Source organism: Sturnus vulgaris, chromosome 18, assembly GCF_052056855.1.
Source record: "Sturnus vulgaris isolate bStuVul1 chromosome 18, bStuVul1.hap1, whole genome shotgun sequence".
NCBI classification, from domain to species: Eukaryota; Metazoa; Chordata; class Aves; order Passeriformes; family Sturnidae; genus Sturnus; species Sturnus vulgaris.
The window spans coordinates 11,028,944-11,054,043 of NC_142260.1; the positions used below are offsets into that span (position 1 = coordinate 11,028,944).

At 43.3% G+C, this 25,100-nt stretch overlaps 2 protein-coding genes across 3 annotated transcripts in view; one reads left to right on the forward strand and one right to left on the reverse strand.

Moving 5' to 3' along the window:
- Positions 1 to 8,931, forward strand: part of CSTF3 (cleavage stimulation factor subunit 3) — a 48,222-nt gene extending 39,291 nt beyond the window's left edge. Inside the window, exons 13-21 of the mRNA XM_014884576.2 lie at positions 547 to 621; positions 1,792 to 1,935; positions 2,034 to 2,136; positions 3,607 to 3,676; positions 4,865 to 5,060; positions 6,458 to 6,611; positions 7,004 to 7,098; positions 7,229 to 7,289; positions 8,223 to 8,931. Of these exons, the coding sequence (XP_014740062.1) occupies positions 547 to 621; positions 1,792 to 1,935; positions 2,034 to 2,136; positions 3,607 to 3,676; positions 4,865 to 5,060; positions 6,458 to 6,611; positions 7,004 to 7,098; positions 7,229 to 7,289; positions 8,223 to 8,425 (1,101 nt within the window). The 3' untranslated portion in view covers positions 8,426 to 8,931. The remainder of the gene's footprint in view (positions 1 to 546; positions 622 to 1,791; positions 1,936 to 2,033; positions 2,137 to 3,606; positions 3,677 to 4,864; positions 5,061 to 6,457; positions 6,612 to 7,003; positions 7,099 to 7,228; positions 7,290 to 8,222) is intronic.
- Positions 8,932 to 8,933: 2 nt separating this feature from the next.
- On the reverse strand, positions 8,934 to 23,669 carry TCP11L1 (t-complex 11 like 1). Of its 2 annotated transcripts, none has more exons than XM_014884579.2 (10): positions 23,585 to 23,669; positions 20,284 to 20,449; positions 17,973 to 18,105; positions 16,635 to 16,755; positions 15,722 to 15,942; positions 14,539 to 14,675; positions 13,914 to 14,107; positions 13,413 to 13,594; positions 12,614 to 12,786; positions 8,934 to 12,358 (listed from the first exon to the last, which is right to left on the reverse strand). In XM_014884579.2, exons 2-10 carry the CDS (start codon positions 20,435 to 20,437, stop codon positions 12,123 to 12,125), a joined length of 1,551 nt encoding a protein of 516 aa, XP_014740065.1. In that variant the 5' UTR covers positions 20,438 to 20,449; positions 23,585 to 23,669; the 3' UTR covers positions 8,934 to 12,122. The 2 variants fall into 2 exon arrangements, with proteins under 2 accessions (XP_014740065.1, XP_014740066.1); XM_014884580.2 differs by having other exon boundaries at positions 17,973 to 18,101; positions 23,585 to 23,628.
- Positions 23,670 to 25,100: the final 1,431 nt, after the last annotated feature.

Genomic DNA, 25,100 nt, shown 5'->3' on the forward strand with positions numbered 1-25,100 from the left:
GGGGTACTGTTTGCCCACATATTTTATCATGAAAGAATCTTTGCAGGAAGAACTTCAGGACAACAGAGGAGAAAAAAGCCTTCCTTGGTTTTCTGTGCAGCCTCCTGTATGCTATGTCCTGGCTTTTCAAGACTGCACAATGCAGCTGGCAGGGAACAGAATGGGCTATTGGAAATGTGTAGGTTGGGGAGTTAAGAAGGTTATATTCCTACCTATCTGCACATTACCTTAGAGGTAAAGGATACAGTCTTTTTATGCCAAACATCTCCAATGGCAGTTCTGCTGCAGTATTACTACATTAGAAAAAGACTTCAGAGACTCCTGAAGAGCATGTAGGTAACCATTAGTGGGAAATTAATGTGGGAAGTAAAAAATGCCTGCACAAGACAGAATATGTATCTGAGAAAAGGGACTGACATACACAGTGTTCAGACAGGGAAAAAATGGAATCAGGAAAATTCTAGTTTTGTCTTCAGCTTGAGTTTTGCATGCTGGGAGAGGATGTGGAAGGCAGTTACTGAGCAGTCTGTGTTTGCTTTCACTCAGAGCCGCATGAAGTACGAGAAAGTGCACAGCATCTACAACCGGCTCCTGGCTATCGAGGACATCGATCCCACGCTGGTAAGATCATCCTCAGGGCCCCACCTTCCTGTGGATTGTCACCCAGTGCATGTACAGAGTGGGGAAGTACTCACAGGAGTTCCTTGGGCCACAGGGATGATGGAGCAGGTGGAGTACTGAGGTGGCAGAATTGCAGTCTTTAATCCATTGAAATACACTGAGTCGTGTGCACTTTGCTCCTCTGTCTCTTTTACACAGTCTTTTACAACAAGGAATGAAGATTAAAAATATAAAACATTTCATAAGCATCCTGTGGCCATGTAGCTTGTGAATAAGTCTGTAATGCACCATGTAGGTATCAGAGTTGCTGTACCTCTGCTGAAGTGACACTGTCCATGTGCCAGCTGTGGTAGTGCTGAACAAGTGGTGTCAGAAGTAACCTGCCCTCAAAAAGTTATTTAGTTTGTTATAAACAGACACAACAAAGCATGAGGAGGAAAAAGAAGGTGTGAAGTCTAACACTAAACAACAGGTGAGTGTCAGAGGAGAGGTATCCATTTACTGACACTTGCCAGTCTTTAGAGACACATCCTAATGGTTCCCAAAGGCACATTTTGTGGGAAACCATGTACCAGTTCCTCCTGCTTGAGGAATGCTGCTATTTGTGATCTAATTCAGAGTGAAAGAAAGTTGAATCCCAAAGAAATGCAAATCACAAATTGGCTGCTGAATTAAGTAGTGCATTCATTATTTCCTTGATCAGGTATAAATACTTGCAGGCAGGATGATTTGTATCTTGGATGGTGTAATGTACAGTAAAATGCTTCATCAGGCCTTTTGGCTGTTCCTTGGCTTTATGGGCACCTTAACTCTGTTGGAAAGTTACCATTTTTACAACAAGCCTTGAGTTCTCTGAAGGCACCAGCTTAGGTGAAAGACATTGATCTCCTTACCTCCCCTTCCTTGAAAAATCTCTGTGTTAACTACTGTCTTTTCATGGGATCAGTCTTAGGTGTATTCCATCTTTTAATTAAAAAAATATATCCACAAAAAGGTTTGCCTCGGTATTTAAAGCAAAACAACACGGAGGCACGAGACAGCTTTGTTTCTACCAAGATTCATTTGTGTATTTTGTGAGTCAAGATCATTTCAGACATAATAAAAAACTTAATGATATCCTGGTATGCTTTGTTAGCACTGATGCTATTTAAATATTAATGTGCACCTTAGGTTTATATCCAGTACATGAAATTTGCAAGGCGAGCAGAAGGCATTAAATCCGGAAGGACGATATTTAAGAAAGCGAGAGAGGATGCCCGGACCCGCCACCATGTCTATGTTACTGCAGCTTTAATGGAGTATTATTGTAGTAAGGTAACCACAGGTGCTCACCCTGATCCTAAACAAGTGTCAGGAGGGAGCACAGCTCACTGAAGCTAATAACTTTTTTTTTTTTTCCCCACTGTTTGCAGGATAAGTCTGTGGCCTTTAAGATTTTTGAGCTAGGGCTGAAAAAATATGGGGACATTCCAGAATATGTACTGGCATATATCGACTACCTTTCCCACCTTAATGGTAAGCTTTAAGCTTTGAGAGGTCTAATGAAGCATTACTCCGTGAGTTTAGGCCCAGTTCTTGGTATTTAAATTCTTCTTGAGGAGCAATGAAACCTCTTCATGAAGCTCAGCAGTTAATCTGAACACAAAACCTGCTGGTTTGTCTGTACTGGAGCTCCAGAAGTATGATGACATTAAATCTGGATTCTCCTGAAGGGAGGAAAGTGGACTTTCCAAACTGGAACTCCCTGGCAGGGCAGGAGTTTACAGTGGGAAATACACTGAGGAATCTGAATCCTGAGGAAAAACATCTAAAGGAGTTTACAGTCAGCATGAGAGGAGTGAGGGATTAGCTGGTCCTGACTGGAATGAATTTAAACTCGTTCTCCCCAGGTAGATGAGATGAGATGAGATGAGATGAGATGAGATGAGATGAGATGAGCAAGATATAAAATCAGCACTGGGCTTATCAGTCATGCTTGGGAGGTGCTGGAGAGCTGCAGTGGAAAGAGCAGAGCACAGGGGCTGGGGAGAGCCGGGCAGGAGGTGGAGGTGGTGGTGGAAGGGCTCTGGGTGGGATTCCCTGAGGCAGGGGCTGAATGGCCTTCTTGAAAAGGAACCTCAGCTGCTGTGTGGGTTCTGCAGCACCAGGCACCATTCATCTCCTGCCAGACTGCAGTACCTGGGCTTTTCAAGCACTAGGAGTTTCAATATTTTGAGGGCTTTTTCTCCTGTGAGCTGTAAACTGTGAGATTTTATCCAAGTTAAAGTATATTTAATTTTGCACTAAGTTATTGTGGATCTACATGAATATTAACAATACCTTTCTGTAGGTTGCCATGAGAAAATATTATCTTAAAACTCACTAGTTTATTGCTCTATTTTAATAACCCAGAAGAACTCCTGAAACCCAGGAGAATGGATTTCTGACCTGTAAGTGTAAGAGGTGGTGCAATGCACAGGGCAGGTTTAGGAATAAACCCACCCACCTCTCCATCCCCCCAGCTGGCAATGTGCAAAGACTGACTGCCTGCTGGGAACCAGGTCTAATAATTTTGGGAGGACTTCTGAGGACTATACAAGCATATTAATATTGCCATGATTTAAAAGGGAAATAATGAATCGAAAGGCCAGATTTAAATTTACCAGCATATGCTATTGAGATAATTGAAGAAAATGGATAAAACCCCCAGAAATCCTGAAGAAATGCCAAACAACAGCTGTGTTGTTATAAAAGAACCTGTATTAGGATCTGTTTGTCGCTATCAATAAAAACAGACTTCCAAAGAATAAATTCACATTGGAATTTAACATCAGTGAAGTTTTATGTGGGCACTCAGATCTCTTTTTATATTTATTGAAATTCAAATCCATGAAAGTCAGCCTTATACTTAATTCAGTGTACACATCTCTTTGAATGGATGTCTTTTTCAACTTGTCTTTAACATATTTTACTCAGTGTGATTTTTTTTTCTTTCTATTTTTAAAGAGGACAACAATACAAGAGTTTTGTTTGAACGTGTTTTAACCTCAGGGAGCCTTCCACCTGAGAAATCTGGGTATGTCTGCAAAAGCAGTTTCACTGCACTGGAAAAGATACATAACCACTTTCAACCATAAATATCCCAAAGAAATTAGAAACATGAACAGCAGGACAAAATTAGGTACAGATGTTCCTTCCCCTCTTCATGCTGTCCAAAATAGCAACAACTGTGACAGATTTGGGAAAGTCCCTATCCCATTTCTAGTGAAATTCATTTATTTATTGACTTTAAAACCTCATTGATGCAGGATTGTTGGGGATAGAGCACAAAATCCTCCTATACAGTAAGGATTCAGTGGTCTGAGTTGAGAAGGTGAGTCAGGAATTTGTTGAGGAGAGTGCTGAGCATCTCCCAGCCATGAAAATAAAATAGGGAAAGAGCCAGAAAGGACTTGGATTAACTGCTCACTGCCATATTTTCATTGCTACTTTTTAAGTTTCTTTCTCAAAAAAAAATATGTTCACCAAAGCCTTGCAGTCTGAGGGCTCACTTCACCATTATTATTCTGGTAGACAAAAGCATCAAAACTAAGGAATCAAATATGGCACTGCTGTGCACATTCATTCTGCACTTCAGTTCTGATCCTTTGTGAGAAATACTTTCATGCCTGATTTGAAAGTGAGAAAACACCAGAAGTTAAAAGCTTAAGTTCTTGAAAAGTGAACTCCAAAACTAAATTGAAAGTTGAATCAAGTCCAGAAATATGGTCAGATGTTGCTTAAGTTATATATGAGATTTTCCATGGAGAAATCAGCAGTAACTATATATTTTGGGCTGTATAAAATTCTGAAGCACTGCATGTTGTGTTCTTGCCAGCTAGAATATGCTGGTCTGTGCAGAGGAACTAGATCATGATAAATGGTAAAAAGTCCTTCCCATATCAGCATCAGAGTGAAGCTCTGTGTACTGGATGAGCAGTGTTTGATAAAAGCTCACCTCAAATGCTGAAGTCCTTGACACCAGCAATCATTTCCTTTCTGTAACAAATTCCTTTGCAGTCCACCAGACTGAAAGCTCTTACAGAAATGCAGAAGGCACTGGGAGGGTAATGCCTATTTCAGATGCATCTAAAGTAAATAACAGAAATGGCCATGCACTCCCAGGTGGCCTCCTTTGGGTCTGCCCTCTTGTGTGGTTTGAATTGGGTTGTGCTCAGCAATCCTTCCTCCCTCAGTAACTCTCAGTGTCCCTGTTCTGTTCCAGGGAAATCTGGGCTCGGTTTTTAGCCTTTGAAAGTAACATTGGGGATCTGGCCAGCATCCTGAAAGTGGAGAAACGGAGGTTTACAGCGTTCAAGGAAGAATATGAGGGCAAAGAAACAGCTCTGCTGGTGGACAGGTACAAGTTCATGGATCTGTACCCTTGTTCTGCCAGCGAGCTGAAGGCCCTTGGTTATAAGGTAAGAACAGTTCACTGTTGTTCTTTTCAGTCCTAGGAATTTTGAGCAATTCCTTGTTTAGGACTTGCCTTACAGTCCTTCCCCTTGCTGGAAAAGCAGGTAAAGCAGAACCATCAGTAACACCTGCAGCTTTGGGAATTCCTGGTTGCCTCTCATCTTTCCATGGAAAGGTCGGTGTGTTAATGCCATCACCATGCAGCTACAGGCCTCCACTTCACACCTGAGCTCCTTCAGAAGCCAACATTCTTTGGGAAATTTGTAGGATCAGGTCACCTGTGTGAAATATGGGTGGCTGTCCTTCTGCTCTGAGGTTGCAAAGCTCCCCTGACTTCACTGGGAGCTGCATCAAACCCCACTTGCTGCAGCCCCAATGTTTGCTGTGAATGGCTGAGGAAAGCTCCTGGCAGGGATCAGTGGCTGCCTTTTTTTTCAGTTGTTTCTTAGGGCTGAAGTGCTTTGGTGCTGCCATGTGGAGTTCAAAGTCTAGGCCAGACCCCTGTATCTGATGGTCTCCTGTTTTGTTTCTAACCACATGTATTTTTACTATTTCTGCCATTTAACACTTTGAGGAATCATTAGAACAGAACAGGATGTTGGTTTAGATTTCTTTAAGGCTGCCAGAGAAGCAGAAACAGCTGATTGCCATTTTCATGGACACGAAGAGAGCCCTCAATCCATGCCTCTAAAACAGTGCCTCAGTTTCTGCTTACTTCTTACACAGAAAAGTAATTTATGAGAAATACAGATGCCAGAGTTAACAAAGCAGCTGTATTGTTGGCCATCACAGAGCTGAAAAATAATCTGATAGGTGGAAATCAGATTCACATTGAGCCACTGAATAATTATCTTTGAATGCACTGGGGGCAAAGTTATTTTGAAGTTAGATGTGAGCTTACAAGCAAGTACATTTTGCTAAGTGCATGCAGAGCAGTGTGTACCTAAGGTGGTGCAGGCCTGGGGCTGAGTCCTGCTGCTTGGAACATGCCAAAACATAATCCTGTTTGAACTGATGCTTTGCATGCCTGCTGACTGCCTTATGCTTTACTTCTTTTCCAGATAAAGCAATCTAGGGAATGAAATGAGGGAGAAATGATAGTTGTGAAGGCCTAGTGGTCTGCACCTGTTCACCTAAATCCTCTGAACCTAAAAAAGGAGCTGGTCAAAAATGACAAACACGGTCCCATTCAGTAACAGAAACGAGTGTTTCCATTCCCAGCTGGGACACTGTAGGATTAAAATGTGCAAGTTTTGCCCAGATGGTCTTGTAAGAGAACGTCAGAAATGATAATGAAGACAAAGTGAGAATAAGTGACTGGTGCAGAGTGAGGTTTTGTTCTGTAATTGAAGCAAGCAATGTGATCCTGCCAAGTTCAACGCTCTCTAATTGGCTTTCACAGGATGTCTCCCGTGCCAAGCTAGCAGCAATAATTCCAGACCCTGTGGTTGCACCTTCTATCGTGCCTGTCCTCAAGGATGAAGTCGACAGGAAACCTGAATATCCCAAACCAGACACTCAGCAGATGATTCCATTTCAGCCAAGGCACTTAGCACGTAAGTCAGGCTTTGGGAAGTGCTTGTGTTTCACCTGTGGCGAGTTAGGAGCCTGGGTGTTCAGCCAGCCTAATCAGAGGCTTTCCTACTCCTCAGTCACCTAAACCTGTACTTAACTCCTAGGCTGTCATTTCACTGGGTTGCTAAAGGCATGGGTGTTTTAATTAATGCCGAGGTCACTTGGAAAGAAGTACAAGGAGTTTGGGGTCTGGTAAATGGTAATAAGCTGTTCCACAAACTGCTCACAGGGCAGATGGCTGCGTGTACAATATGGAATTAGCAGAGGCAAAGGGAACAGGGTACTAATTACTTGTATCAAATAACAATGCAGTGCAAAAGCAGCTCTGGTCCAGCTGTCTTGCACTGGCTTCACCCAGCTTTTCTCCCCACAGCTCCAGGTTTACATCCTGTCCCAGGCGGGGTATTTCCTGTTCCACCAGCAGCTGTCGTTCTCATGAAGCTCCTGCCACCTCCTATTTGTTTTCAGGTTTGTTTTAAAGAACTCTGAACATTTCAGAAAGCTGTGGAAGACATTCTGTCATGACAGAACCACAGTGTGTATCACTCTATTGAAAATAACTTTCTAAACTTTTTTTTTCCCCTTGGTAACAAATCAGGGTCCCTTTGTTCAAGTGGATGAGCTCATGGAGATATTCAGAAGATGCAAACTGCCAGACAGTAAGTCACTTGTCCTCTCTGGAGGCTGTGCTAGTGCTGCATAAGACTTGGGTTTACATATGGATATTGCTGTCTAAAACCCAGACCTCATTTACAGATTGTAATTAGTGTCTAAGAGCAGAGGAGATTGGGCTGGAATCTGCATAGAGATGTTTGCACATTTACCTGAAGGGAGGTAACAAAAAGTCAAAAAATTGCAAATCATCAGCTGTTCTTTTAATATGTTGGTGATATCAGTTGAAAGAAAGAAATGAAGAGTTTGTGAATACCCTTTATAAAGGCAGCATTTCCAGCAGAATTGCAGCTGTAACATTTAGTTACAAATTTGCAGAATGCTGAGGTCATTGGTGGGATAACTCTGAGTGCAGGTTGCTGCAGTGCCTGAGCACAAGCTGCAGGCAGAGCTTTCTGAGCTCCTGCAAAGAAGGGAAGGAGAGTTCTGGAACAGAGAAACAGCACAGATCCTTCCAGCAGATGATAATATGCTACTCTTCACCCCCCTGGTTAAAGGAAAAAATGATCACAGAGAAAGAAATGTAGGATTTAATTTCTTTGAGTGAAACTAAAATATCTATTTAAATTATACAGGGTATTTTTGAGGCTTCCTCTGTTGAGAAGCAGAAACTGACTTGCTCTGCAGCCTTTCTGGTGAATCATGAACTAGTTACCCTGATTCCCAAAAGGCCTTCCTGTTTTATTAAAGCTCTCAAATGACCTAAATTCCTGTGTAGAGGGAGGGCTCCGGCTGGAGCAGCAGCATTTCCTTTATAATTGGTGTTCACCACAGCTCAGAGTTTGTAGAACAGGGCAGGAAAAGTGTCTTATGCTGCAGAAGTGTCCCCGAGGTGTCTCTGGGTGTCCCTGCTGGGGTGCTGGTTGCTGGTCAGGGGTGTGAGTGTCACCCACTGAGTGGTTCTGTGTCTCTTTGTGAAGCTGTTGATGAAGCTGTACGGATAATCACGGGCGGCCTGCCTGAAATAGCTGTGGAAGGCAATGGACCTGTGGAAAACAACACCATTCTCAACAAGGCTGTGAAGAGATCACACGAGGATTCTGATGATGATGAGGAGAAAGGATCTGTAGTTCCCCCTGTACATGACATTTACAGAGCACGGCAGCAAAAGAGAATCCGGTGAAACAAGTTTGGAGTTCTGCTGTGACAGACAAAGACTTGCATTGAATCAGTCTCTTAAAAGTCAAGCATTTAAAAGGGACAGCTGCAAACAAAAAAATCCTTGAAAATGGCTTTGTTACTGTGGTGCCTCTTCTCCCATGTGGTTCTTGATCTGAAAACAGCCCGAACAACCTTAGAATGTGCTCTGAACAAAACTCGGTTTTCAAAACCAAAAGTGCAAAATGTCAAAACTGTATTTTGTTCTTCGAGGGTGTACACATCTACCACTTGAACTCTTGTGGGTTTTCAACAGTTTTATTTTAAAAACTGGATGGCTTATACTTGTGAAGCATTTTTAATTCACATTTTCTGGAAAACAGTTGTTCTCAGTTTGTTCATGTAGTGTCCTGCCTTATTGTTCGTTTTTATTTATGGCAGAATGTAAGGAATCTGTTTTGTAGTTGAAAATTTAAAAAAAGAAAAAAACCAACAAAAAAACATTCCTTTAAAATAAAAGGATATCCATAACATCATGCCTCATTCTCATTTTATTCAAACACAACAAGGTACTTCTTAAATATTACTCAGCCACTTCAAAAGCAATGCTAATTATACCGCCACAGGAAATGGATCAGAGCATACATATTAGAATGAGCTTGGTTTCCATTTTCTAGAGGATACAGCACACTTTGGCTTGTAATTCCAGGACTGTTTGAAGACAGCCTTGTGAGACTAACTCAGTTCAGTGTGGCCAGTCCAGGAGCACTGGCTCACACAGCCTGGTCCTGGATCCCTGCACTGGTCTTCCATGTAGTGTACAAAGCTAAATGTTAATAATCAGCTACATCATTGCACTTGTTATCTTCAAACAAGCTTAAAAAAACACTATGTGAGCTTTCCAAGCAGTTTCTATGTGTACTTCAGCTTTTCACTTGGAATTGGCTGTTTGGAATTGCACTCTGATAAGATCCTAAGAACCCCTTGGACTACGGGACAGTCAGAGCCTGGGGCAAATGAAAGTCATTCCCACTCAGGCAGGGCTCCTCTCTGCCAAGGCAAAGGGTGAAGCAGCACCTGCACATGGAGATGGGGTGGCCCCAGCCATCCTGGAATGTCCTCCTTGTTCTGCCACTCAATTTCATCTCCCTGTTTCTTTTAGAGAGGATGTAGAGGAAATGTTTGTCAAACACTCCCGTTAAGAACAACCTGGGAGAATCATTACCATGCTTTTATTGCAGTTCCTTTAGCTCTTTCCTGTTGAACGGTCCCCAGCACCTGTGCCAGGAGAATTTCTTCCTTCTGTGTGGGCCCTGGAGGTGAGAGTGGAGCCACAGGTGAGTACTGCACTCTGTTGCCTCATTCTAGGATTTTTCTGCTATGTGAAGGCTTGGGATCAAACCCATCCCGAGGAGAGGTGGGATTCCCTGCATGGACCCTGCAGGCAATACAAGCACTGGTGGCAGCACAGTCCCTGCTGCCATGGCAGGAGCAGGCCCTCCTGAATCCTGAATCCCAGCCCTGGGAGCAGCCCTCTCCTCAGTGAGGATTTTGTCCACTGCTAAAGCAGTGCCCTTCACTCTGCCATCAGTCACACACCTTTCAAGGGCTTTTCTAGGTACCTGTCTCACCATTATGTTCCTCCTCACACCCTGAACTCATCTAACTCTTGTCAGTGAAATTGCCTCTAAAGGCAGCTCCTAGGCGGTGCTGAAAGATAAATAAACAGCAGCAATTTGTAACTTGTGCAGCTGTCATTTACCAAAGCTGAAGGCAGCTTTGCCTTGGTTATCTGTGCTGGTGCTGTCCCCAGCAGTGATGGCTCTGGTGGCTCATTCAGCACAGGCTGAGGAGTTGGTGCAGCTGCAGAGCTCGGGGCTGTGTTGGAGGCACAGCCTCCTCTCAGAGCAAAGCCCAGCAGGCTGAGGCAGCAGCCTTGAAGATCTTTGTAGAATCCTTCACTGATCCCAACAATGAAACAGACCCTACTCAGAACCCTTTTCTCTGGCTAACCAACCTCACTTTTGAGTTCTTCTAGAAGGATTCAAGACATTCATTTTGCTGGCTGAGTGCATTTGGCCAAGAGAAAAATCACTTGTCTGAGCTGATGAAGTCTCCCAGGATTTTGCTGGGTTTTTCCCTTCAGGAAAGGGGTTTGTAATGAATGAGAAAAGATTTGGTTTAGAGTTGCATAGGCTAATATAGAAAATAAGGTCTTATTTCTCCTATCCCCTTCCAAACACAAAGTTGGTGCAGCTTTATCCACACTGATAATCAAAGGAAACTGGAAAGGGAGGCATCAACAGTGGATCATAATTAAGTGCTTCTCCAAGTTCTGTTACTTTGGCTGATTCCTAAATTAACCTGCCTGTTGGCAATACAAGGACCCCTTTGTTTATTTATTTCACATACCTCGTTGGTTGTTTTTTAAAGACAGCACGCTCTGGTTTGGACAACCTCATACTTGGGCCACTTACTGTGTGTAACTACAAACTTTGCTTTCATAAAGCCATCAAATATTGATTACTGTAATACACTGTTGTGCTCAACCAGAGGAAAATTTCACTTACCTCCCAAGCTGAGCCTGAGATTGCAATGTGAGATCAGTGAGCTCTTCTCCTCTATACAACACATAGCTCATTAAATTCAAGACCTACAAATATTCTAAGTTTCAAAAACACCTCTACAAAGTGAAAAAATCTACTAAAATATTCCCTGTATATTCAAACTAACATCAAACCATTCATCTCTCAAAGTACATTAAAATCCCTTATAATGCCCACAGTGCTCTACACTTCCTGGATATTTTTGAAGACATGACTGAATATGCAACCATCTTCTGTTATAGTTTTTAAAAAAACCCCAAATTTTCAGCCTAAAGTTTCACACACTTTAAATCCACCGTCTGCAAATGACAATTTACTTTAAAATTAGTATTTCACCTAGAAAGGAGTAAATTACTAGGAAAAAAAGGTAAGAAATGCCACTTTTATCAAAACATTTTAGCTCTGCCCTTTCTGAAATCTTTACAAGATATAAATACAGCTGCAATCTATAAGATTGCCACCTCTGGGAGTACTGTACATAGCAGAGGACAGTTACCCAATAACCAGAAATTTTGCTACAAAAATATATTATATTTTGTAACATCTGCAGGTAAACAGCAAAAAAATGCTATTAAAAATGCAGTAAAATACAGACAAAACTAGGAAGCCTACCATACTCACCATAATGTTACAGTAAAGTGCTGCTTGGCTTGGTGGTTTTTTTGGCAAAGTTCTTTAGAATTTTAGCTTTATTAATTCTTTAGATTTTTTTAAAATTCCAAATCACCTCTTCTGGGAAGAACCATTGCTAATCAGCTCTGGATAAATTAAACTTAAGTTCACTGTAAATTAAAGAGTTAAATGCCCTAAAATGAGCCACTTAAATACAAAGTTTGGTTCTTAAACTTGCCCCACCTATCATCAGCTCAAAAATCTAAAAATTGCAGCCAGAAAACTCCTATGATATCCCCCCCCGGTTGCATAATTATATTAGAAATGCATCTTTCATCTTTTACCTCAGAAACCTTTTTGTATCTCCTGTATCTCCCTCATCAGTCACCACTCATGGGTTAAAAGGAACCAGTATTTACATGGAAAGCTGTTTTCCTAGACAAATATTGGTACAAGTTTTATTTAATAGCTGACAATACTGTATTGGTAGCACACAGACTGGTTTTATGATTCTTCTGACTTCCCTACAATTTGGGATTCTTCCTTAGTCAGTATTTTGCCAAGCACTGCATCATAGTAAGGGCTGAAGACCATTCTGTTGTAGTTGACAAGACGAATGTACTTGGCAGCAATCTCCTCCAGCTCCCTCTGAATAGGGCCTAATCCTCCAGGAATGGCAGGCAATGATTTCTGGTGACTGGATGCAAGGTAATTCTCCAGAAACTTTTGAATTCGAGAATCTGGAAAAAAATGGGTTTGGTTTGTTTTCAAAACAGATTGTGAATCAGAAACAGCTAACCTCATGTAAAATGAAACAAGCCTGAAAATGGTCAGCATCTTGGAAAGACAAGGTGGAAAGACAAGGTGGAAAGACAAGGTGGAAACAAGGTGGAAACAAGGTGGAAACAAGGTGGAAACAAGGTGCAAAGAGGAGCCTGCACACCCTCCAGCCCCCGTTGCACAGCCAGGGAGAGCAGAGCACTCTCCAGACCCACCTATGAGCTTGCAGATGGAGTTATCTGGGCTGGCCACCGCCTGGATCTGTCCCTTCAGCACAGCCTCCCTCTCAGCTGAGAATGGGGTAAAGCCATGCTGGGAAAGGCAGCTGTTCACTTCAGCACACACCTTCTCACCCACGGTGGCCAGGGATTCCTTCAGGTTAAAGGAGCTAGAAAACATGAGGTACAGCATAACTGTATTAGTTACTCAGTGTTTTCCCACTTTTTAAAAATAAACCATTCAAGTAGAGTTGCCTTATTTATCAAATGTAGTGGAAAAGCATAATGTCAATTATAATACTATAATTATATATACATGAAAAATGAAGCTGAGATCTAAAGCAAGGAAGTAGGACATTCAAGACTTCAAGCCTGAACAATTCATACACATAAGAGCTGACTTTCTGCCTGAGGACAGCTGTGACTAAAACAAAACCCGTAGGTGTAGAGTAATCACTAAATCTGCAGGCAGCTCATTCACTGTGCCACACTCAGGTTTTTGGGGAGTCTAGCCCAAACTCCAAGCAGAGGCAGCTGCTGGCACTCTCCTGTACCAGCCTGGAACCACGAAAAACACTGAAAAAAGCAGCTTGTACAAATAACGAAAGAGCAAGCAAGAAAAGATAGTTCTGTGTGAGTAAGCTAAGAAAAGCTGTCAGCCTGGGCTCATAGAAAGCCCTCATCACCTCCTTTGCACTTCCTGCAGTCCCCAGCCAGAAAAATGCTTAACTGCTCATTCCCCAGGGTGACAGCAGAGCTGCTCCTGCCCCTGAGAGCAGGACCGTGCCATACTCACGGAAGATGCATTCCTGTCAGCAGCACCTTGACGATGGTTTTGATTTTCTCAGCGAATCCAGGCACATCGATGAGTGCTGGGCCTGCTGCACTGAACGTGACCAGCAGCACTGTCCCCACCACCAGGAGCTGCTCCAGCTCCAGCTGCATCTCCAGGAAGCGCGTCTGGTCCATGAGCACCGTCTGCAAGGAGGGAGGGAGCCAGCACAGCATGGAGTCAGACTGCAGGGCTGGGAGGGGACACTGCAGCAGCAGCAAAGGCACAGGGAACAGCAGGCCAGCACCAGGAGCACAATGAAAAGCATTGACTCCTCTTTTCCAGCTAAGCAGGTTTCAGCACTGAAAGACAAGCACCTATTAGAGCTGCCAGATGTCCCAGTCAGGGATCAATGGTTTAGTACTGTACGCGTTGCAAGGCTATAAATCCAAACAGCTTCTGCTGTGTCCTGGGAATAGAGGAGTGGAACAAGCACAGAACCAATTTTTTCTGTTAAATACCTACTTCTGGAAAAGGCCTGTTCATGTGATCCCACTTCAGGAGCTTCAGATAGGCCTGATTTTGTACAGCAGTGAAGCACAAGGCAGAAGCTCCACCAGTAGCACCATCACCACAGTGGGGAGGCAACATTTCATGTCCCAGCTTGGCAAGATCATCTGCTGCTTCTTGCAACCACTTTGTGACAAGGTCTAAAGAATCTGGAAGAGCAGGGGAAAAAATCCTGTTAAGAAAATTCCTTTTCAAAGTTAGGTTTTTCCACCAATAATTTCCAAACAATCCCGTTAGTTACTATGACTAATGCCCATGATATCAGGTATGACATGCATTTCATTTATTGCATCAAGCAGAACGTCTAAAACAAAACCACACAGCTACAGGAAATCAGAGGTGAGATGATGATGCTGGGTAATCATGCCCTACCCTGTATTGAAATTAAACTGAATGTACCACGGGCAGAACTATTGTTCTGGCAGATTTTTTCTAACCATAGTTTTGGGGCACAAGCTGTCATTTACCATATGAATTCTAGAACTTATAAAAATATCTGAGCTCTTTTCATGATCTACAAGCAAAGACACACAGTTTACTGGGAGGTCAGAGGGGAAGAAAGAAAGGAACAAAGTCATACTTGGCTGTTTCTCAAGAAACTCCTGAAACTTCTTTCTTTCATATTCAGCAGACTGCTGCATTAATTTTGGCCTAATACTACTGACAGCGAAGTTTGCCATATCCATTTTCATTAGGTCTAATACAGAGAAAATTGCTCTAAACAAACAAACAGAAAAAGTTATTCAAGGTTGCAGATGTTTCAGAGGTGCTGTTTACAAGATTTATTACAGATTGTCTAAGGAAAGAGCAAAAAACATGCATGGGAAACAGTAACAGCTTAACAACTTCAGAGCATGAGACAGAGAAAGCTGAAGCAAGCATGTACATGCATGCATGTGCCTCTTCCAAGTAGGAAACAAATCTTGCTCTCCTGTAAAAAAGCCTCCATGGAATTAACTTCACTAGCTCCATAGATTTTATCTCCCAGGATGTGAAATATTGTACATGAAAAGATATCTGGGTTTCCAAGCTTGCATGCCATGGCTGTTGGCAACCTGGAAAAACTAACCTCAGTGGGAAGTGAATAATCAGACCCAAGGGGCAAAAAACAAAAAACAAACAAATAAACACCAAAGAAAAACACCTTAATTTCAAAGCAACCTAATTCCTGCTGGCAATATTTCTGCCAAGTCAGTCCTGAACTCCTGGAACCTTTACAAATTAGAAAACAGCAAGGTTAATGAAGCTGCTCCCAGCTATTGAGACCTTGAGCTGTTCCACTGAGAACTTGGTGGCAAAGCAGAAGCCTGGATGCTCCCAGATGTGGAACACACAGTCCCTTTAGAACTGGCAGGGAATTACACAGGGAGTGGAGTAAAGAGAGCTCAAACTGGGAGGAAGGGACAAACTGGTTGGAAACCAGTAATGCTTTTCCCCTAAGCTCCTGTGTGCTTTTTTCACCTTCTGCTGTTGACATTCAATTCTGATACAAATTGACTATTCATCTGCTACCTTAAAGCTCATTTGCATTTGACATTTAAGCAAATGTCCTTCAGTGACATGCAGGAGCCAGATAAATATACTCCAACTCACCAGATCAGAGATAGTCCTTGTTAATGACTCCTGCAGCATCTCTCCCATTCATACCCACAGCTATGTCCTCTTCCCTATCACTCTTTTCTTTCTAGAGTTGCAAGCTGCCCCCTCAACCCCTAAAATTATTTAAGGGACTCTGAACGTGGCTAATAAACACATTTCAGTACCTGAAAAGAGGAACTATTTCATTAATATCTTTCAGTTTCTTAATGTCTTCATCTCGAGCTGGAGCACAGAGAGTCCCCATCATCCCAATAACAAATTTGACCAACTTAGAAATGTCAAGGGCCCCATTCTCTGCCTCCTGTTTTATCAAATCCAGGTCAAGAACTTCTGTAATCTGGCTTCTCAGTCTAGTATGACCAGGCAACAAGAAAGACAGAAGACTCTGAAATGGAAAGTTTTTAACAGTGCATTAGTTCTACATAATCAAAGACTGTAAGGATCAAAACAGCTACTGAACCACCTCCTACAGAATTATAGAATCCTAGAATGGTTTGGGTCAGAGAGACCTTAAAGATCACCTAGTTCCAAACCTCTGCCATGGGCAGGGTCACCTCCCACTAAACCAGTCTGCTTAATGCCCCATCCAACCTGGCCTTGAACACCACCAGGGATTCTTATCTAAACAACTAAATCGTTGAAATTTTTTTAATTTTTAACATTTCTTTAACTACCACTCACCAACTCCAAATGTTTCACCTCACACTGTGTGATAGTGAAGTTACTAAGAGGCAAATCCTTTGTGGCACAGATCATACTTCAGACTGCTGTGCTTGATTTTATCAGCCCAGTGTTGGAGCATCTCACTGATTCCATAACTAACATCAGTGCCATAACACGAGGGAAGCCTGGAATTATGGAACTGGTATTGCTTACCTGTTAATCACCTTACATGGTTTTGCATTTGGTTTTATATTCAAATTTCTCCTCTAGGATTATACAGCTTGTATATGTTCAAAGTAATGAAAAAGAACATGAGGATTTTTTATGAAAAGCCAAACTCCAACCACTTTTGCTCATTCGTATCAGTGCAGCTACTCAAATTTAATCATTTCCCTTCATATCACAACATCTTACCTCTTTAATTTCTCCCAATAGCTTAATTGCATGATCATATGTTGGAGGGTCATCCTTTAGCTGAGCTTCCAGACAATCCCAGAAAGCTTTATGTACAATATCTCTGACTTTCTTCTCTAAGCTGTGAATAGACATGTTAAAAAGAATGATACTGATCTCTGATATGATACCTTACAAAGATAATCTGCAGCTCCTGAAGCACAGCATGTAATAATATGAATATAATATAATAATAACTATATGATGATTAACAGACATCCATCATTTAAAGTTAGAGAAGCAAGAAAAACTGGACACAGGGTTTTGAATGGCTTATGTCCTAATACAGAGTTACCCACGAGCAAAGGGGGCTACAAATTAAAATCCTTCAAAGTATTTATCACATGCTACATCTAGGTAACTGGAAGAAAACAAAAATGGCAAAAATTACATTTTGTCTTCAGAAGACCAGTGTTCACGTTCCTTTTAAAGGCCCCACTAAGTAAAATAAATTCAACTACATAAAATTCATTAGTAAATCTAACAGAAATTAAGTAACTTCCCTTACACAAAATCTTCTGTTTCACTACATAAGTATTGCACCTACTCTGAGATAAGGCCCAAATCAGTTTGTATAAAAAAACAAATTAATTCCACTGCTTCAGTGGAATTCAAAATACTGACAGTTCCTGTTCACACCAGGTGTAACTTCAACACTGGCCCCAGTGGGGACCAGTTCCTTGCATGGGATATGCACCCCTTCCCAAATCAAGCCAGGAGGCCGCCAGCCACACCTTGCTGTGTAAGAGAGAGGAACAGAACATGAAGGTTCCTCTGTTCTCCCTCTCCCCTCTCAGCAGGGCACACAATTACTCACAGAGAAGGAAAGGCTTCAAACCTGAAAGGAGCAAGGACTAACCTAATAAAACACAGGAATCTCTTCCTAAAATATCCCTAAAGTAACAGACAGAAAAGCTAAAATAATCAGTTTCATCTTACTCTCCCAGGCAGTGGAAGCTTAAAAATTGCTAAAAGCACTTCTTACATCTGCAGCCAGACTGGGGAACTGAGAAGGCTGTGGCCTCAGTCCTGGGGCAAGGGGACACAACAGAAACCACAGCACTCTGGGATTTGCACCACACATGTCCAATTAATCCAAGGGATTCACCTTTCACACACACACACACACCTAGGGAAGCAGAACTGCTCAGTTACCACCTTCTGCTTATATTCTTTCCCACCTCCTCCCACACACTGCCAGACAAGACACCAGCCAGAGCCTTTATCTGATCCCCCAGAGCTGCTCTGCAGTTCTACAAACACAACTTTATTTAGGTACCTATTTGGTACCAACCTTACCTGTGCTCTGGCAATTCAGCTGGTTTTATCTGGAAGTCTCCATTCACCACAATTTCATGTGCCAGTGCCATGTTAGTGACTCCCTTTGCTGTCTCCATGAGCTCTTCTATTGACACAGGCCGAGAGGGACTGGCTGCAACATCAATTACACTGTCAGACAGTTCTCAACAAAAGCCTGCAGAAAGAGTCTTTTGGACTCTTTCCAGCTTATTGACAGTACACAGGGTCAAATGACAGCATCAGATGAAGATTTTTCTCCTTTCCTTCCCTTCCTTTCCCATCTGGTGGATGACACAGGTTTGGAGTATTTAAGAAAACCAGGGAGTGGATCCCAGTTGATATTCTGGGCTCAGTATGTCACTTGCTTCTATCAAGCTCTTTTAAAAGCCATCACCAAACAAAACCCCCCCACACAAACCAATACTTCTTTAGGATGGCTTAATAGCATCTTGGCATCTTTCTCCATGCTGTAGGAAGAAATAATTACAAATAGCAGTATTTTCACCATACTACTTCCACAAGTATTGTGCAGATATTGCCATTTCATTTTTACAAGGAAGTGATTTCATCATTAAAGCAGTCAACAAACAATCACCATCACTGTTAAGCAGCAGCACACCAGTAGCTAATTATTCTCACTACTTCCAGTGCAAATGGCACTCCTCCAAACTCTTTTTTCCCCCAGAGGCCATCACCCAAACAATAGAGGACAGCAGCAGCAGCAGTGGCAGCAGCAATCCTTAAGAGTTCTTCCCCTGGCAGGTATTTGGGACTGACCAGGACGGGCCAGCAGCCTCAAACTGGGCCCTGGGGTAGTGAAAGAGTTGGTGCCCTGATGGATCCATTCCATTTGTTCACTTCAGCTACAGTCAAGGCACAGGAGCAACATACTGATCCCAAAGTGAAAGAAACCAAGCAGGGATCTTCATAGGCTGGGCTCCTGGAGAAATGTTTCAGGCAAACTATTATGACCACCTCATTTGATAATCCATGTTGATTGGACTTAAGTAATTACATAGAAAAGGTCTTTCAAAAGTAAGTGTCCATCACTTGTCTGCCATGCAGAGCTCTTCTGAGTTCATGCAGCTGGGTTCCAGTGTGCTCATTTTTCATTAATACCTTGCTTTGTTCATGTAGCCCTCCTAAATCCTTATTTTCTTCTGCTTGGAGCTTAACTTTGCACAGTGACTCTGGGAACACAGCAAGGATTGATATTCTGAGAAGAACCAGCAGACAGCAAAGCTCACAGTGCTCTTGTCTGAGTGCCAAATGACTTCACTCCAGCAGTGGGGAGAGCTAAAACTCTCTCATTGGCCAAAGATTTCTCCTCAGTTACATCACTTCATTCTCATACCTGCTCCCTTACACGAGGGAAGGGCTTGAGACCAAACCACTTCTTTGTGGCACAGTGCAGTGCTAGACTGTGCCATGCTTTTTACTTCCACGTGTTCAGAGCCCCTCTCCATACAAACATCCCATTTCCTACCAGGCACCCAGCAAGGCACAGGAACAGAAACTCCCCCAGAACACCTCCTCTGAGTAGCACGACACTAAACACCACCTGAAACCTCAAGTTATAACAAACACAATTAAAAAATAAAAAGAATGCAACAAACAACATCTTACTGCTGAGCCACTCCCTACAAAAATTTAAAACTTTGAGCACTTCTGCTTCTTTGCATTGAATCCCTGGAGCCAGAAAACTTCCCCTTGGTTTTATCTACAGATTTGCCAGAAATATTGGCTCCCATATTTGCATTTGCACCTTCATGTTAAAAGTAGAATGGCAAAGAAAAATATGCCTTAGGAAAAATATGCAGTCCTGCTTACATGGAAGTAATATTAGTACTAAATATGCAACTTTCCATCCATCTTGTGAGGGGGCTGACAGGACATCCCTTTGTAGATAACAGCCCTTTCTGCCCTGCAGTAGGAACAGGGGCTGCAGCAATGCAGAAGGTTCAGCTGATAAGACCAACAGCAGAGTCAGTTTAGCTGGAGCACACCGGGGTGGTGTTTATCCATTCCAAGAGCACAAACACACCAGGATATTTAGGATATATGTGGCTCAGAGCAACATGGTCATTGTGTACAATTAAGGAAATGTACACACTGGGTGTACAATTAGGAAAACAAAAAGAAAATGGGGAGAAAAGTGTTACAGTTTCAAAGACATATCATCAAGAGTCACTCTGTATTTAATTGCAAGACAGTCAAACTTGAATAGAATGCTCTAAAACAGTAGGATTGACTCTAACAATTACAGAATTGACCATTTTTTTACTGTATTTCATAAAGCAGTTTTGCTTACACTTTGGTGTCTCATCTCTGTGTGACCCTGGAGCACTCTGTCGTATTCTTTTTCGGACAGACTGATCCGAGTTGTCCAAGTTCTCCTCCTGATCATCCTCCAAACCACTCAATTTTTCTTCACTTGAATTTAACTTGTCAGGATTCTGAGACATTTTCAGTTGGTTCTTTACAAAAAGAAAAAATATGGAAAAGGGAATGAATAAACGTTTTCTGACACGACTGAGTGGGTAAACATCACCAGGAGTCTTCTTGATTAAGAAAAAAAACTTAAGAATGAAAGAATTCTTATGAGGAGTTATATGATGTCATCCCCCTAATGGCAGGGGACCTGGACTCGGTGACTCATTTCCCATCTTCCACAAAATGGGATGCTTTCAACACAGCACCATTTATTTAATCTGCAGTCCTAGTCAGTTCTCAAAAATCTCAAACTGTTCCCTTGCCATAATGATACAGAGGAGAGAAAAAGACATTGTTTTCTTTCCTAGCACTGCTTTCCTGCTTTTAAGAGAACCATGAAAAACACCTTCAGAACAATATTGCAAACATGTTTTACAAAAGATTATGAGACAACATCTCCTTACTACACAGCAATAAATCTTCCTGAACATAACATATTCCAACTGCTCACAACTTAAAAACTTCCCTCTCAGCCATCCAAAAGCATTAATAAGCAGCAAAAGAGCTACAGAGAAATTAATATAAAATTCTATTTCCATATTTTCATTACATCCAAGAGTCCTGATTTATGCATAAAATATCACAGTTGTTCGGGTTTTTCAATTAAGACAGTAAAGAAGAGTTATAGCAATTAAAATCCTGGTTTATTAGACATTACATATTAAAGGATATTTATATCATATTGCAGATACCTGCAGTGTACCCAAACTTATACTGAAGAAATTACCAGTAGAAAACCAAGTCTCACTGTTCCTTATCTTCACTTATTTCATTCTCAGATTTCCCTATAAAGAATCTAATTTCTGCATCCACCATTGAAAACTAATCATGTATGAAACTGCTGCTCAGGCTTTAATTTTACAGAAATCTCTTTGAGAGCATATGATGTCTCTAAATTAAATAACTTAGATGTTCTGTGAAGTGGGAGTCAGGAAGAGTCTGCTTTCAAAATGCAAGAAAGCTCCTGGAAAAACAACTTCCTCTTTCCCCTAGCATCCCACCATCCTCACTTTCACATTTTGAAATAAACCAAGTTCTCAGCAAGAAAGACACTCTCCAGAGGCACCCCACAGCTACTGAGAGAAAATACAGCATCAAAAACTTAGACTGAAGAGGATGCAGCAGAAGCAAGCAACAGTATAGAAATATAAAATGCAGCACTGAGATTTATTTTCATATAACAGCTGTAATAACTAAGCCTGCTCCACCAGTGCTTAAACTGATTGCACAATGTGATTCCTCAGGACAGATGGAAAGCTCAGGGCATGTAAGGAACAGTTTTGCTCTACAGCAATGACTCAGGATCATCATCTTGCTTGATGCATGAGAGACAACAGCCTGCAACACTTGCCCACAGCACTGTGTCATTTCTATTTTAGAAGAGAAAACAGCATGAAAAGCTTGGGATAAATGGCACAAGAGAACACCCCTGGCACACAGGCATCAGTACAGGTACTGTTAGACTCACTCCACCTCCAGATGGAGGATGAGGAGCTCTGTTAATAAAGGGGCTGAGAAAAAACATGCATAGCAACCATTGCAATATAAAATAGGACTGGTTAAAGAGAGAGAGAGAAATCTGTTGTTGAATTTGGCTAGGATAAAAGCATTATCATAAAGGCTTCCACATTCAATCCAGACTAGATGGTCGTTCTTGCCAACCATTCTCTTCCACACAGCATCCTTCTGAAGTCAAATGTGAACTACAAAGATGACTCAACCAAGCCCCACTTAAGTCTTTGATGCACACAACGCTTCCTAGTGCCTTGCAATCTCTCACTGCTCTTTATCCTCACTACCCTGAGAAAAGCACAGAAATATAACAAACCTCACTTACAGAGGGGAAACTGAGGTTTCAGTTCAGCCACTTGAGGACTCACAGAAGATAAATGACAAGACCATCAGTCTGATGATTCCTACCCCCAGCTTTGCCCAGAAGGCCATCATTCCTACCAAGCAGACTACACCCTCAAGTGCTGCCTTCCATAAAATGGCAGCTCAAGAGCTACAGTCTCAAACCCAGCCCAAGTTTCATTTAATTACCATTTGTTTTAGAGAAATCCTATTTCAGCTATGTGGGCAGGTATTAGAACTCCTGGGCCATTCCACCAAATGACTGCTCAGCAGATGAGGTAAACAGGCACACTTGTTGGTTTAGTTGTTCAGTTTGCAATAGTCTGCTCTTTTCTCATGGATTACTGCTATTATTGCCAGAACACATCTAGAACGTATCCTCTTTCCACTGGGTAAACAAGCTTGACAATACCTCTTCCAGAAGCATGATCATCATCCCTCCTTTCACAGAAACAACTCTGACTCTTAATAGAGCGAAGTCTACTTCTTGGCACTTTCCTTGCATTTATTTTTAATGAAAACAGAAACGCAAGAGAAAAACGCAGCGAATTAAAATTTAAACAGAACATTTTCCACAGCTTCTTTTCATTACAGGTCCTCAAATCACGTGAAGCGCACCAGCACTAAATAAACTTTACCGTGCTATCCTGGAGCACACACACACACACACACAGACACAGAGACACAAGGCTGGAGCAGCTGCTCCTCGCTCCGGCGCTGTCCCGCTGGATGAGGCAGCTCCTGGCAGCTCCCCTGGCCTGGGCCCCGACAAACACCGCGGGCTGCCTCTCCTCAGGCAGCGCTGCACTCTGCTCTTCCCTCTGCTCACCTGCTACATCACAACCTACTTTACCCTGTAACCCAACATCAGCCGCAGCCCGTCTCCCGTCCCTCTTCCACATTAAAAGGGATGCTGTGAAATCCCGCTGTTTCCCCTCGGCCGCCTGTTCAGTGTGAGGCCCTGCCAGGTCCATCACTACCGGGAGCACACAGGTTACCGTCTCCATCCCCACCGCTCCGGCCACAGGCCCTCCTCGCAAGGCCCGGGACCTCCGGGGTTCAGCAATGAGCCCAACGGGAGGCTCTGGGTTGCTGGGCCGAACGGGGAGCGGGGGGGACGCGATGCTGAGCTCGTCTGGCCGGGCCCGGAGCCGCCGCGGCGCCCGCTCGGCTCTGCCGGGCCCGGGCCCTGCCCGCCGCCCCCGGCCCCACCGCCGCCCTCCGCCCGCAGAGCAGCCGCCCCAGGCCAGGCCGCCCCGCCTTACCGCCCTCGGAGCAGCCGCCGCGGCCGCCGGCTCGGACGGGCCCGGCCCCTCCTGCGGCCGCGGAGCGGGGCTGGGCCGGCGCCGCAGCCCCAGCGCAGGGCGGGCCGCGGGGCGGGGCGAGCGTCTGGCCGCCCCCGCTGGCAGCGGGCGAGCCCCGGGCAGCGAGGCTGAGGGGATGAGGGGACTGAGGGGCCGCTGTGCCGACGCCGAGCGGGCACGAACGGCGCTGGGGCGGCCGAGAGAGGAGCAGGGCCCGGCCCCAACCAGAGCCCCCCGCAGGCCGCGCCCGGACAGCGATGGAGAGATCGGGGTCTGCCCCATCACACAGCGCTGAGTCAGATTAAACCCCAGCAACCAGGGTCCTGGATTGTCCTTGCTAGCCTTAGGCACCTTAGACAGGCCACCGTGTCTCGGCCAGATCCTCCAGAGGGGAACGTGAGGTACTCTGAGAGGAGCTGGATCACCCTAAGAAGAGGAAGGAGCGTGCTGAGCCTGCCCCGTGCCCACCTTTGCTTCTGTGCAGCCCGAGCTCAGTGACACAGGGCACAGAGCTGGCACTCGGGACTCCCTGCAGCACACCGTGCCCGCAGGCAGCAGCACCAATCTCATCCTCTTACCCGAGATGGTACAGCAGGCACGAGGGAGAAAGGGAAAAGGCTTCTGCTGAAGAGCAAACCAATCCAACTCCACCAGGACTTGAGGATTTCCACCCCCACATTCTAAAGTATGAGCTAAGCCAATTTTTCTGAAGAAATGCATTTATAATAAAAATATATATAATAAAAACCTTCCAGTTAAAACTAAGAACTACTCTAAAGACTTATACTTCCCTGCTAGTTTTATTTTTAGAAAAAGCATTTTACATTCTGTCTTCCATCCTCCATCAAGATAGGGTAAAACATTGTTCTGCTGCACACCAAGTTCTTCAGCTCCATTACAGAGAAACACTCTGGCCCCTGGCAGCAGACACCAGTAATCACTGAAGCATTAGTTAGTGAGACCTAGGAGTCTGACACAGGATTGTGTTTTTTAAGAACAGCTCACCACATGTGACTGCAACAGTTACTACCACTTTGTTGTCATAATTCAATTAGCTTTTGTTCCTAAATAAAAGAACAGAGCTCAATACTTTAAATGGAAAATTTGGTTGGTTTTGTTTTTTTTAAAAAGCAGCTGTAATTAAGTTTTGGTGATATCATTCCAAAGATAACTCCACAAGAGCCAAAATTAGATGTCTGATCATTTTCTATATACATATATATATATATATATGATTGCAGTTGCCTGTGTTGCAAATCTTGGCATTTCCACCGTAGACCAGACACGGATAAGAAATGCCACAGGACAAGCCAAAGGCCCTCCACTCGCTCCAGCACTTTTCTAATTACAGCTGGTGCCATCAGTAAGAGTTACAGACAGAGCAGAACACTGCAGGGATGAAGATAACCAGCCACAGACAGAACATCCTGTGGCAACCAAAGCCAGACTGACTTAAAAATCCAGACTGACTTCATCA

Coding starts and splice junctions, on each gene's coding strand:
- TCP11L1 (XM_014884579.2), bottom strand. CDS start 20,437: ATGTCTCAGAATCCTGACAAGTTAAATTCAAGTGAAGAAAAATTGAGT. Junction 14,108..14,538: donor GTTTCTTGAGAAACAGCCAA/GTATGACTTTGT, acceptor CTGCTCTTCCAG/ATTCTTTAGACCTTGTCACA. Junction 13,595..13,913: donor TGAACAGGCCTTTTCCAGAA/GTAGGTATTTAA, acceptor CCCTCCTTGCAG/ACGGTGCTCATGGACCAGAC.